Source organism: Schistocerca nitens, chromosome 11, assembly GCF_023898315.1.
Source record: "Schistocerca nitens isolate TAMUIC-IGC-003100 chromosome 11, iqSchNite1.1, whole genome shotgun sequence".
NCBI classification, from domain to species: Eukaryota; Metazoa; Arthropoda; class Insecta; order Orthoptera; family Acrididae; genus Schistocerca; species Schistocerca nitens.
Genome location: NC_064624.1, coordinates 37,559,438 through 37,574,030, shown reverse-complemented (window position 1 = coordinate 37,574,030; position 14,593 = coordinate 37,559,438). Strand labels below are relative to the sequence as shown.

Genomic DNA, 14,593 nt, shown 5'->3' with positions numbered 1-14,593 from the left:
TTCATTTATATTACAATAACAGCTGAGTTGTTGACGGTGTGTGAATGTTGTAATTTTTCAGGTTATTTTCATAACAGCCAAATATCTGATTTATTAGTGGCTGCTATTTTTGGCCTGTCCGGTAAAGTCGCTACGTGTATCTTCATAAAAGAAACGGTTGAGATTATGACGTGTTGTCAGGAGCAGTTTGCCTATGCAGTGATTTCCGTCATGTATTTGGTGACTGACGGGAAAAGGCGGACAGTGAAGTTCAAACATTCGCTATGTTAGTACGGTTATTTTAACTTAAGTGTAATAATGTTCGTGATGATAATTTGCTGTGATCTGATGTAGACATAGAGCGGCGCCAGATTGTAGCGCTAACGTAAGCATTTTTTAAATTCGTGGTTTGAGCAAGTTCGCATGAAAGGAAATGATGTAATTATGTTGAATTTTGTTAGTCTTCACTGTGCTTTGATTATTCGTGTCGTTATATTCGTCTAATCATGTGTAAATACCAATTTGTTGGAATGTGTGGGTTATAATGGACTTCTGTATAAGAATACTGTAATTTAGGAAATGGCGAAATAAGAGGTACAAATTAACTGTAATTCGTCAAACATAAAGCATTACATGTCATCAGAACTTAATAGATCACTCATCATAGTTACAGTTAGTAGGAAGTAGTTTCAGTAAACCAGTTTCGTCAGAAAAAAAACTCACCAGTGTTTAATCTTGATGGTAATCAAGAATGAGAGCTTCCGCATTGCAGTGTGCAATCTACGTTACATTTTTATGGTTTTCCTTAAAAGCAGGTTAAGATTCCAAAATGATGATGCTTATGGTAAATTGATTATACAACGGTGAATGAATACAGATGGAGAAAGTTTCAGTAATACCTATGTTGAATATGCATATTCATTGATAAACAAACAATCTGTATGTCCAGATTTTCATCATGTCCCTATTGGACTGAAATTAACACAACGAACAAAGTGTAGAATGAAATATTTGCTGTTATCCAGTATTTTCTCTTCGATCTATTGACTGCTTGGGTTGTTTGTAATACTGAAGTTAGTTCATGCACAAGAAAATACACATCTTCCAAAATTGCCACATAGGACAGTATCTACAAGCCAGTGTTACAAAGAACCAGTAGCAACTGTAAATACTCCATTTCCAGTGCATGTTATTTTATGATTGTTCTCACCCAGTAGATGAGTGAAAATACTGCCTTTGAGCGATACCTCAAGGTAACAATGGAAACAGAGTGCACCTATTCTTATCTGATTGCTTTTCTTTTTCAGACTGTAGAACTGAAGCCATGGACCAGGACCCAACTATGTGGATAAAAAAAGAGGAAACAGATGAAGTAAAAACTGAGTTACACTCCATGGTGAGTAGCTTACTCGTATTTCGTAACTGTGTTTCATTAATTTATGTGTATAGTGTGTGAATACATACAATTCATGTCATATTGCTGGAAACATGAGTAATTGTGTTTACTAAAAAACTGATGAACATTCAGTCTTAAATATGACATGTTGCACAGTTTGAAATAAGCCTTGTATAAAACCTCAGATAGAATTGAGCAAGAGTTTCAATTTAATGTTCAGTAAACATGGAAAACCTTAATGCACAATCCAGTTACACTGATAAGGTGGTTGCCATAAAGTGGGTATATTCTGCTCTGATACACTTCGTTTAAATGACAACCTTAATGTGCAGCTTAAGAATAACTGACTATAGTGAATGTTAAGTGCCATTACATCTATAGATGGTATGGCTGCAGTTAATGCATTATTGCAGTGTATTGTGGTGTGGAGTGAGAATTGTCATTTATTTATTGATGATGTACAATAAGTTAGGCCTAATTGTAAATAACTTTAAAGTGACATTTGCATGGTCACCAACCTGAGAAGTATGTTTCGTAGTACTATTCACATTGAATATTACTATTAACTTTGAATATGTGAACAAAGTGTAAGTAGAACTGTCAACACTAAAGTTAAATTTCAGACAAATATCACCTGGAAGCGTAAATTGGTACACAGCCGGTAGGTGCAGAATGAATTTGTATGTTGGCAGCAGTTTTGATGAAGCCATGGGGTTACAAATTAAATATTGATAGGTTTGTTCATAATGACTTTCTGCGTTTGCTGCACATTGTTACACACATTGCTTGTGAAACTGGCAGAATGTTGCAGTTACTGCTGTCAATAATCTTACATATACATGTCACTTAAAATCTGATGTAGTGCAACTGTTAATAGGGTATTTGGCTATCAGCAGGCAAATAAATTCACTTGGTCCCACTAATATTTTTATTCTGCCAACCAGAACTGAGAGTCCTGACACAATCACACAAACTACTTGTCAACTATCTGTGCTGAACAAGTCTGTTTCAACATCCATCTTGGGTGCAACTGCAGAAGTACTGTGATAGCATTAATGCAGCATTTGCATTTGAATATATGTGAGTGTTTTATTATAGTTCGTACAAACTATGTGAGGCAATTCATTTGATGAGAAGTATCAGTACAGTAGACCTAAACTATCACTGTGAGGAAATGATAGGAAAGTAAATTTACTAAATTTTATTAAATACAGTAAGAGTGGTTAGACCCAACATAGTTCAGGCTTTGGCTTTTACCCCCCACATAATGATTGTTCGACATATAGAATGATACGTATGCACAACACACAGCATGTGAATGAAAAGCAATTTGAAGAATCATTCACCTTGGACCTGAGCCACAGAACTATTCAAAGGCTACACGGTTAAAATGGGGTTCTAGCCCCCCTTGAAATATTGGTTGTGGTGACTGACCCATAGTGCAGCTCAAGGCCTAGCCTAGGTTGAAAGGTGGCAATGTGGGTGTGAGCTGACAAAGCCTAGAAATGTGAAAGTCAAATAAAGGATGTAGGAAATTGACTAGTAGCACAGCCTAATAATTACTAAAAAATCCAAATGGTGCCTAGACTGTAACCTTTACCCACAATAAGTCTTCTCTTACAATGTGTGCTGAGTTAGTTGATGGACTGAACTTCCATATGACCTTAACAGATGCATGTAGATATTATATCAATGGAAAGCCACCTTTGCCAAATTAATTAAAACTTAATTTTTGATTGTGTATAGTTTGGGCATGAGGACATGCTGGAAAGTAATGACTCATAATTTTTATTTGAAAATTATTGAAGCATTTTAATTAAAACAAACTTAACATTTAACATATTTATTCTTCGTGTTTGTATGTTTATTTCAAACATAGTCACCCTGGCACTGAAACCTTTCTCTCAATGAGACACCAGGTTGTTGGTGTCATTACTGTAGAATGTTTGATTTTCTTGGTAGCTCCACAGCCTCACCTCTGCTCACACCAATTCATCACTATTATCCTTGAAGGTGTTCTTTAGGTTTTGGAAACAGTTGAAAATTCATTGAATCAAGCCAGGACACTATGGTGGATGATCAATAATAATGAATCAAGGGTGTCACTTGCAGGTTGTGTATGGTCCGGCATTGTCATGCTGAAGGAAAGGGTGCCCCATGTGTGTGTGAACTATTTGAATCAGTGCTCTGTTTTCTGAGGGTTTTCTCACATGTGGACATGCTTAAATAACACACCCATCTTACACACTGTAATTCAAAACTCTCCAGCAGGAGGGTCCTGCATATTCTCAGAAAAGTGGAAACATCAACAGAGCAATATGCGTGACAAGTAATACTATAACTGATATAAAGAACAGAATAAAAACTTTGGAGGCATTATTTTCTGATAGGCCCTTGTAGTAAATTGATGCATTTGACAATTGCCTCGAATGTTGCAGAATGGTTCCCTTGGCATTGCCCAGCCTCCATTTGGAAGTCATAATACTAAATCCATATACACATCAGCCAAAACATTATGACCACGGATTTGCTATCAATATAAACTCATCCAGGCAATAGCACCTAACCTTGTCTTCTAGTCAGACACGCACGGTGCATGGATTATCAATGAGCATGCTGACCGGTTGTAAAATAGGGACTGTGCACAATCTATCTTAGTCTGACCAAGAGCAGATTTTGATGGCTGGAAGGCTTGGCAGGAGCATTTTGGAAGCTGTACAGCTTGTTGGCTGTTTGAGGAGTGTTGTCGCAGTTGTCTTCAACACAGGGTGAAATAAAGGTTAAACTGTGCCCAGACATTATGGGGTTGGGCAAGCACCTGTCATGACAGATGGTAGACATCATAGGTTGGGCAGACTGTTAAAAAAAGACAGGCAGCAAACTATGGTGTAACTAACATCAGACTTTAATGCTTGGCAGAGTACAAGTGTGTCTGAATGCACAATGCTCAAAACACTCATAATGATGAGTCTGTTTAGCTGATGACCCACGAATGTGCCAGTGTTAATGCCATGACATCAACAACTTCAACTGAAATAGACAGGTAACTATTGGTGCTGGATTTGGCACAATGGCAGACCACTGCATGGTCCTCCCTTTGTGAGGGTACATTTCCTTCACCCACAAAGGGAACAGTTCCTTTACTCCTGTACTGGCAGGACCTCCATTATCCTCCAGGAAAAGACCATGTGGGCACCCATGGGTTCACTGGAGCTCGTGCAAGGCACTATGTTAGAAAAGGAGTATTGTGAACTGGTTGCAAACCACATCCACCTCTTATGTTGTCATTGCGATCTTCAGTCCTGAGACTGGTTTAATGCAGCTCTCCATGCTACTCTATCCTGTGCAAGCTTCTTCATCTCTGAGTAACTGCTGCAACCCACATCCTCCTGAATCTGTTTAGTGTATTCATGCCTTGGTCTCCCACTATGATTTTTACCCTCCGAACTTACCTTCAATACTAAATTGGTGATCCTTTGCAACCTCATTACATGTCCTCGCAACTGATCCCTTCTAGTAAAGTTGTGCCACAAATTGCTCTCCTCCCCAATTCTATTCGGTACCTCCTCATTAATTACATGATCTACCCATCTGATCTTCAGCGTTCTTCTATAGCACCATGTTTCGAAAGCTTCTCTTCTTGTCTAAACACTTTATTATCCATGTTTCAATTCCATACATGGATAAACTCCATACAAATACTTTCTGAAAAGACATCCTGACCCATACGTTTATACTCCATGTTAATAGATATCTCTTGGACAGAAAGGCTTTTCTTGGCATTGCCAATCTACATTTTATATCCTCTCTGCTACGACCATCATCAGTTATTTTGCCCCCCAGATAGTAAAACTCATCCACTACTTTTAAGTGTCTTATTTCCTAATCTAATTCCGTAATCATCATCTGATTTAATTTGACTACGTTCCATCATCCTCACTTTGCTTTAGTTGATGTTCATCTTATATCCTCCTTCCAAGACACCGTCCATTATGTTCAAGTGCTCTTGCAGGTCCTTTGCTGACTCTGACAGAATTACGTCCTCCGCAAACCTTGAAGTTTTTATTTCTTCTCCTTGGATTTTAATTCCTACTTCAAATTTTTCTTTTGTTTCCTTTACTGCTTGCTCAATATACAGATTAAACAACATCAGGGATAGGCTACAACCCTGTCTCACTCCCTTCCCAACCACTGCTACCCTTACATGCCCCTCGACTCTGCCATCTGGTTTCCATACAAATTATAAATAGCCTTCTGCTCCCTGCATTCGATGAGTGCCACCTTTGGAATTTGGAAGACAGTATTCCATTCAATATTGTCAAAAGCTTTTTCTAAGTCTACAAATGCTAGAAATGTAAGTAAATATTGCCTCACGTTTTCCGAAATTTCTATGGAATCCAAACTTATCTTCCCTGAGGTCTGCATCTACTGGTTTTTTCATTTGTCTGCAAAGAATTCGTGTTAGTATTTTGTACCTGTGACTTATTAAACTGATAGTTTGGTAATTTTCGGACCTGTCAGCACCTGTGCCCTTTGGGATTGGAATTATTATATTCTTCTTGAAGTTTGATGGTATTTCACTTGTCTCCTACATCTTGCTCACCAGATGGTAGAGTTTTGTCAAGGCTGGCTCTCCCAAGGCTATCAGTAGTTCTAATGGATGCCATCTACTCCCAGGGCCTTGTTTCAATTTAGGTCTTTTGGTGCTCTGTCAAACTCATCATGCAGGATCATATTTCCCATTTCATCCTCATCTACGTCCTCTTCCATTTCCATAATATTGCCTGCAAGTACATTGTCCTTGTAGAGACCTTCTATATACTCCTTTCACCTTTTTGCCTTCCCTTCTTTGCTTGGAACTGGTTTTCCACCTGAGCTCTTGATACTCTTACGTGGTTCTCTTTTCTCCAAAGGTCTCTTCAATTTTCCTGTAGGCAGTATCTATTTTGCCCCTAGTCATATGGACTCCACATCCTTAAATTTGCTCTGTACCCATCCCTGTCGATATCGTTTTTGCGATGTTCGTATTCCTTTTTGGCTGCTTCATTTACTGCATTTTTATATTTTCCCCTTTCATCAATTAAATTCCATCTCTCTTCTGTTACCCAAGGATTTCTACTAGCCCTCGTCTTTTTACCTACTTGATCGTCTGCTGCCTTCACTATTTCATCTCTCAAAGCTACCCTTTCCTCTTCTACTGTATCTCTTTCCCATATTCTTGTCAGTGGTGTCCTAATGCCCTCTGAAACTCTGCACAGCCTCTGATTCTTTTAGTTTATCCAGATCCCATCTCCTAAAATTCCTACAATTTTGCAGTTCCTTCAGTTTCAATATACAGTTCACAACCAATGAATTGCGGTCAGAGTCCACATCTGCCCTTGGAAATGTCTTACAGTTTAAAACCTGATTCCTAAATCTCTGTCTTACCAATGCATAATCTATCTAAAACCTTCCAGTGTCTCAAGACCTCTTCCATGTGTTCAACCTTCTGTCATGATTCTTTAACGAAGTGTTAGCTACACTATGTGATCAAAAGTATCTGGACCCCAGGCTGAAAATGACTTAAAATTTCGTGTTGCCCTCCATCGGTAATGCTGGAATTCAATATGATGTTCATCCACCCTTCGCATTGATGACAGCGTCTACGTTTGTGGGCATATGTTCAATCAGGTGCTGGAATGTTTCTTAGGTAATGGCAGCCAATTTTTCACAGAATGCTGCACTGAGAAGAGGTATCAATGTCAGTCAGTGAGGCCTGGCACAACATCGGCATTCCAAAACTTCCCAAGGATGTCGTATAGGATTCGGGTCAGGACTCCATGAAGGCCACTTCATTACAGGAATGTTATTGTCATGTAACGACTTCACCACAGGCCGTGCATCATGAATAGGTGATCGATTGTGTTGAAAGGTGCAATTGCTGTCCCCAAATTGCTCTTCAACAGTAGGGAGCAAGAAGGTGCTTAAAACATCAATGTAGGTGTTGTGCTGTGATAGTGCCGCACAAAACAATAGGCGGTGCAAGCCCCTCCATGAAAAACACGAAACCAAGTTAGGCTAAGTTTCCTTTAATTTACGTCTATGGTCACAAACGTTTTGTTAACAGATTACCGGTTTCGGTCTATAATGACCATCATCAGATCTGCAGCACAAAATGGGAAAAACATAAATACTCGCAGATTGTCTACAGCTTAAAAAACAATAAAAAGACCATAATGAAAAGTACTACTGACATATTTCTGCATTTTAAATATGAAGAGGCATACCTGTTTCATAAAAACAAAGTCCTAATGTACTGCAGCCATAGTGGCATCGTCAAATGTTAAATGTGGAATCAGCACCAGCATCGTCAAATACATATAAATAACATCACATGCACGAGTCATGTTGTCAGTAGTGCTACTGTTTAAAACAAGCTGCTGTACAGTAGCCACAAGATGTTTGTGTTGTAAGGTCACCAGATGTCGCTAATGTCGGCATACACTAGTTTTCAATAATTAATTGAAACAGCAGAAATAAAGAGGGAAGTCTGTAATAAGCTTATAATGTATAAAAGGCATTACAGTAATAAAAAGCAGTAAAAAAATGACATAAGTAATATTGTTAAAAAGAGGAAGAGTTAAGGAACAGTGGTTGACATGTGCTCAAGTGCCAATATTCTAGATAATGACGTTAATATTGAACACCAGTGAGAGTGCACCTGCTAATATTAAACAACCATAAAACAAATTGCTAAAGGAGCCACAAATGAAAGAAAACATAGTGCTGCACATAATCAGTGCCCTCTGTTAGCGCTAACGCCAGTATTCCGCACAGGTGGGAACTGGTTGGAGGAACATGACCGGCAGAGAGCCCTTCGTACCCTGCGGCACTCCATTGCAAGAAAATAATGATAAAACTCTGTAACAGTGGATGATCCACACTATCTGATTAATGCAGGCTATGAAATGAATAGGGAAGGAACAAGAAGATACTAGAGTCATGCGTAAAACATATGAAAACTAAGTAAATATGTGATGCACTCAATACTAGGTGAACTTATCAACACACCATATGTAACAGAGGTGTGCAGTGGTTAGAGTAAAACATTGTCAAGTAAAGCAAAGTAGGCACTGGGCACAATCATTTTGCCAGTTAAGCAGTTTAGTTGGTTCTCTATTTTTTTGCTTTATAAATTTCAAGCTCCTCTAACAAATTGAGTAGCTGCTCGACCATGAAATCCAAGTTTTCTCACCACTTGCCTAACTGTCATAGTACTTGCAGTTGATCCTGATGCAGTGTGCAATTCCTGTCCGTTGGTCTGGATAGATGTCTGCCTATTACACATTACGACCCTCTTTAAGTGTCGGCAGTATCGGTCAGTCGACAGACAAGATCGCCCTATTCGCTTTTGTGCTGTACATGTCCCTCCATGTTTCAACGTTGCTATCACATTGGAAACAGTGGACCAAGGCATGTTTAGGAGTGTGTAAATCTCACATACAGATGTATTACACAAGTGACACCCTATCACATGACCACATTCGAAGTCCATGAGTTACGGGGAGCACCCGATTCTGCTCTTTCATGATTACATAGGTCCCTGGTGTGGAGTACCTTGCAGTAGGTGGCAGCACAATGCACCTATATGAGAAACTAATGTTTTTTGGGGTGTGTGGATACTTTTGAGCACATAGTGTATGATGAAGTTATGTTCTGTGCAAAATTCTATCAGACGGCTTCCTCTTTCATTCCTTAACCACATTCCATATTCACCTACTACTTTTCCTTCTCTTTTCCAACTATCGAATTCCACTCCCCCATGACTATTAAATTTTTGTCTCCGTTCACTATCTAAATAATTTTGTTTATCTTACATTACATTCCTTCTATTGTTTCATTATCCATGGAACTAGTTGGCATATAAATTTGTACTACTGTGGTAGGCATGGGCTTCATGTTCATCTTGACTACAATAATGCATTCGCTATGCTGTTTGTAGTAGCTTACCCACACTCCTTTTCTTTTATCCATTATTAAACCTACACCTCCATCACCCCTATTTCATTTTTATTTATAATTCTGTATTCATTTGACGAGAAGTCTTGTTCCTCATGCCGTTGAACTTCACTAATTCCCACTATATCTAGCTTTAACCTATCCATTTCCCTTTTTCAATTTTCTAACCTACCTGCCGAATTAAGAGATCTGACATTCCATGCACCAATCTGTAGAATGCCAGTTTTCTTACTCCTGATAACAACTTGGTCCCGAGTTACCACCACCTGGAGTTTTGAATGGGGGACTATTTTACCTCTAGAATATTTTACCCAAGAGGACGCCTTCACCATTTAATCACAAAGCTGTAGTTTCCCATTGGTTTCACCTGCTTGCACTATCAGCACTGCAACACCATTCTGGTTAATGTTACAAGGCCAAATTAATCATTCATCCTGAAAGTTGCCCCTGCATCTACTGAAAAGGCTGCTGCCCCTCCTTCAGCAACCACATGTTTGTCTGGCCTGTCAGTAGATACCCCTCCGTTGCAGTTTCACCTTTGTTACAGCTGTCTTTGTTGCTGAGCCACACAAGCCTCCCAACCAGTGACAAGATCTATGGTTCATGTTAGGTCCACCTCTTCATGATGATCATATTTCGCAATGGCAGTGGCACTTTTCATCAAAATTATGCACCATTTCACAAGGCCATGAGTGTGGTGGAATGGTTTGAGGAACACAGTGGTGAGTTCCAATTGATACGATGGTCACCCAATTTGCCAGCTCTGAACCTGATCGAACACATGTGGGATGTGATTTAACATAACGTGTGCCAACTACCTCAAATGATCTACCAAGGCCTAATTGCTTCCATGCCACAATGTCTTCCTGCTGTTATCTGTGCCAAAGGTGGACATACCAGCTTTTAGAGTGGTGATCATAACGTTGGGGCAGATCAGACTATGGCACTTACCATAATTGAAAGAAGATTGTTTTAGTGTAGTGATGGTGATAATGATAGTGGCACATAAAATTCGGCCAAACAACACATGCCGCCCATGAGCCCTGCATGGCTCACCCTCCAGTCCAGCTTCAAGACACTGACTGCCTGTGAAATGCACTGCTTTTCCTTGGCACCCAGTGTGGCTCCACAACACCACTGGTGCCATGAGCTCCGAGCTGTGAGATGTGACATCTGCCTGGCACATGGGGATGGAATTCATAGACGGACCCCACCATATCTTAACATCCCCCACCAAACCAAATTCCCCCTGTCCCGACATTAAAAAGCCCTTTACATGTGACTCTCCTTCACCTGGGTAATAAGCACACGTGTGTCTTTACTTGTGCAGAAATTCAGAGCCAGGTGGTTTGCCTGGCTCACCACCCTGGCAATCTCATAGGGTACAGAGAACTGAGGAGCCAGCTTGCTAGCGAACCTTAACTCCCCTTTTTGAGCAATATTAGGATTTTGGACTAACATTGTCCCCAACCTTTGCACTGAACCATTTAGTCCATGATTGTTGCAGATGGCTAGCCTGTGATGTGAAATTTTGGTATTATGCCTAGCCTGGCTCCAGTTGTGCTGTGTTAATGCTAGGGTGACTTGGTCTGGAAGCAAATCATTGATTGACCACAGGTTGACAAGGGGAGAATTGACTGGATGTGCTAGCATAAGGAATACTGGAGGAGCCTCCAGGGACTTGGGTTGTGCAGTGTTAAAGACAAAATTGACTCATGGTACTGACATGTCCCACTTCATATGAGCCTTGTTGCGAAAGATAAGCACAGCCTTCAACTTGCAGTTCACCTGGTCAGCAAAGTATGCAGGTAATAAGGATTTGTGATCACATCCTTAATTCCATTGACAAAGGAGAACCTCATGAATAGCTGGGAGGCAAAAGCAGCAGCATTATTGATAACAAGCACCCTGGGTGGCCCATAAAGAGAAAAAATTCATAACAAATGCTGGATAATTACCAGAATAGTCACCCTTCTGCTCGGAATGAGAAAAAAAAGAGAAGTTGTTCATAACAACTAATAGGTGCCTAACACCCACACATGTGGAAGTGGTCCTATATAATCAATAAAAAATTTATGCATCAGGTGTTTCTCATGTGTAGACTCTAAATGCCCCATGGGAGAATTCGGGTTGGGCTCAGCTCCCTTACAGCTCACACTCCCCTCCACCAAACTCTGGACGTCCTTATACAGGGAAAACCAGGTGACATGTTGAACGTTCTTGACCCCCACCAACCTCCAGTCTTTGTTATACAGGTAGGACCAGGCGATGTGTTGTATGATCTTAACAGTTGTGTAAATGCCCAAATGACTGCCTAAGAGGGTGTTATGGAAGTAATGAGCCAAAACCTAACTAAGAGGCTGAGTGCCAGTCTCTAAACAAAAGTCTCGGTGTTCAAAATAAAATCTGAATTTGTCAAGGGAAAACAGAACTGCCAAGGCTTCCTATTCATACATAAAATATTTCATCGCCACAGGTGAAAGTTTTAAGGTGCGTAGGCTATAGAGCATCAGCCTACCACAGACCCATCTCATTCTGTTCCTGCAGGAGGCCAGCTGCCACTTTCTGTTCCAGAAGAATTACAGGTGTCCATCTGCAAGAACAAGAGGAGCTCAAAATTGAGTATGGCTAATACTAGTTGGTTAGTAAGTGCCACCTTAATGCCTTCAAAAGATTCCTGATGACTTTCGTCCCATTTGAAATTTCTTGAATCGTTAAGGCATTTGCCGTGTCTATGAACGGTGCCACACCTTTCTTATTTCTAGGAACTGGAAATTTTCACAAATCACCAGTATACTCCTGGTCAATTCTAATGCAGTCAGTGGAACTAAGATGTCCCAAGAATGAAACCTATGTACCAGTGTGATTTTCGATGGTTTCACATCAAGTCCCACCTCCCTCTGGTAAACCAGGTCTGCAAAAAGTTGCAGCTGTCCAGACAGACTAGCACTACAAATAACAATGCCATATAGGTAATTATAGACACACTTGAAATCACCCAAAACACAATCTAGAAGGCAAGACAGAATGGCAGCTGCCACTGACAAACCAAAGGCCACCCTGTGAAAATCGTAGAGGTTCCAGTCTGTACAGAAGGCAGTACTATGCTTGGAATTCTCTGTTAGCATGATCTGATAATATGCCTGATTGAGATCCGGGACAGTAAAATACTGAGCCCCACTCAATGAAGAAAAAAAATTAGGTAGATTTGGAAGTGACAGATTCCAAAACTACCGTCTCATTAACTGCACGATAATCCACAACTGGATGAAACACTGCTCTGCTGCCCATAGGTATTGAGAATATGGGAGAAGCATACGCTGAGGTTGAGGGCTCGATGACCCCATCGAACAACGTATTATTGATCAAAGCACATATACATTTAATCTTTGATTGAGAAAGTTGTAAAGATTGTACCTCTCTGGAATGTCATTTGTAAGGCGAATCTTGTACTGGATTTTATTGGTGATGTCCAGTCTGTTAGTTAACATCTGCACTAAACAATCAAGAACTTCCAGTACCTGCTTCACCTCTACTAGACCAAGGTGACTGAGCCCAAATGGCGAATGTTGCGGTAACGCTATGAATTCCGGTGGCAACCTGACAGGAGCACAACATGAGTTTTTCAGCTGGGTTAAATTTCAAATAAACAACCCTGCCTTGACAATCTAATGCCAACCCACTGCCACTTACAAAAACACACCCCAAAATTAAATTCACTGAAAGATTTTTAATTACTTTCTACTTCACAGGCCAACAAAATTTTCCAATACTCAGTTTTGACAACCAGAGGCAGCATCTGCCCAGTGAGAGCTCGACATTGGGAGGATGGATGCAAACAAGGTAATTCACATGTATGGCAGAACTCCAAATACCACAGATAATCTAGACGACAAACTGAACTACCATAGTTGAGGAGGGTGCACACTGGTTCCGAGTTAAGTTGTTCCCAAAGGTAAGGCAGTGGTTTCCATACCTCAGACTTGACACAGACACAGCACTCCGGTAGTAGAACACTACCATGCCTCTTCTATTCCTTGTGACATCAGCTGTTTGACTCTCCTTCCATGGAACTGGAAATTGCCATACAAGATGCCCCTCTTTGTTACACTGGAAACACATCCTATGCTTGTTCCTTCTGGGTGGTCCCCTTTTAAATTGCCTGGAATCTCGATCCCCATCTTGATAATGGTGCTGAAACCCCCATCACTACTGGTGCGCGAAACTCTGGCATCTGTAGCGGACACCAAAGCCTCTAATCCAGTAAAAGATGTGCATTTATGATCGGACGTATCGAATGTAAGCCATGTGGCTGCATTTTCTCTAATATATTATTGAGTATTTGTATCTCTGTGACTTGCCATTCCAAGGCTGGAATGGCCATACATATTCATCTATTTACATAAGAAAAGGTTCATTAGGAAACTGCACTTACCAAAATGTTTATGCTTGAGCAGCCTCTTAATATGAGATAATTTCAACCCAATAATTGATTTCCAGGATTCCTCGATCCTGCACTTTTGTGTAAAATTCGACTGAAAACACAGCTTAACACACGGGGTACAACGAATGAACAACATTATTGGAGACAGCAAAAGCATCAGCATGAAACATAAATTAGACCATGATCCACAGAATGGATTTCACCTGTCTTAAATTCTAATTTTAAAGTTCTATTATAGTTTGAAGCAGTAACATTATTTGGTAAGGTAATTTTCCAAATGAATTCCCCTCTGGTCCTTGAAGGTGTTTGTAGTATTGCTACTGCTTCCAGCAGTCATCTGTTGGTGGGAGAATCTTGCTCACTACCTATTGCACCTAATTTCTCTAAATCAAGGTGGCTGACACCACTTTGCAAGTCATCACCTGCCCCTGAAATTGCAGAGCTAATCTAACCTGCTCAGAATAGATTACATTGTGAAATACCCCACAAGTGATTAGCCCAATGAATCAATTCTGTCTGAATTGCGCGTATTTGCTTATGGTGCGGCTGACTACTTTCTAAACACTCTACCTCCTGACACAAGGTTGTCATGGCCAGAGCTCAGTCAGGATGTGCAACACCTACCTCCCTGATGCAGTTCGTACTAATCACCAAGGGGTAGTCTACACCGGTATGCAGATGAGCCACAAGTTGGGCAACACTGCCCTTACATGGCAGCTGACACACTTTTAATTCGTAGATCAACTGTTGCTTCTTCAATAAGGACAAATTGGGAC

The 14,593-nt window shown here is 40.4% G+C and overlaps 1 protein-coding gene across 1 annotated transcript in view; it reads left to right on the top strand.

Annotated features, from left to right (window-relative positions):
• Window positions 1-215: 215 nt before the first annotated feature.
• The window catches only part of LOC126213110 (zinc finger protein 708-like), a 110,436-nt gene continuing 96,058 nt past the window's right edge, over window positions 216-14,593 (top strand). The window contains exons 1-2 of the mRNA XM_049940712.1: window positions 216-265; window positions 1,287-1,375. Of these exons, the coding sequence (XP_049796669.1) occupies window positions 1,304-1,375 (72 nt within the window). The 5' untranslated portion in view covers window positions 216-265; window positions 1,287-1,303. The remainder of the gene's footprint in view (window positions 266-1,286; window positions 1,376-14,593) is intronic.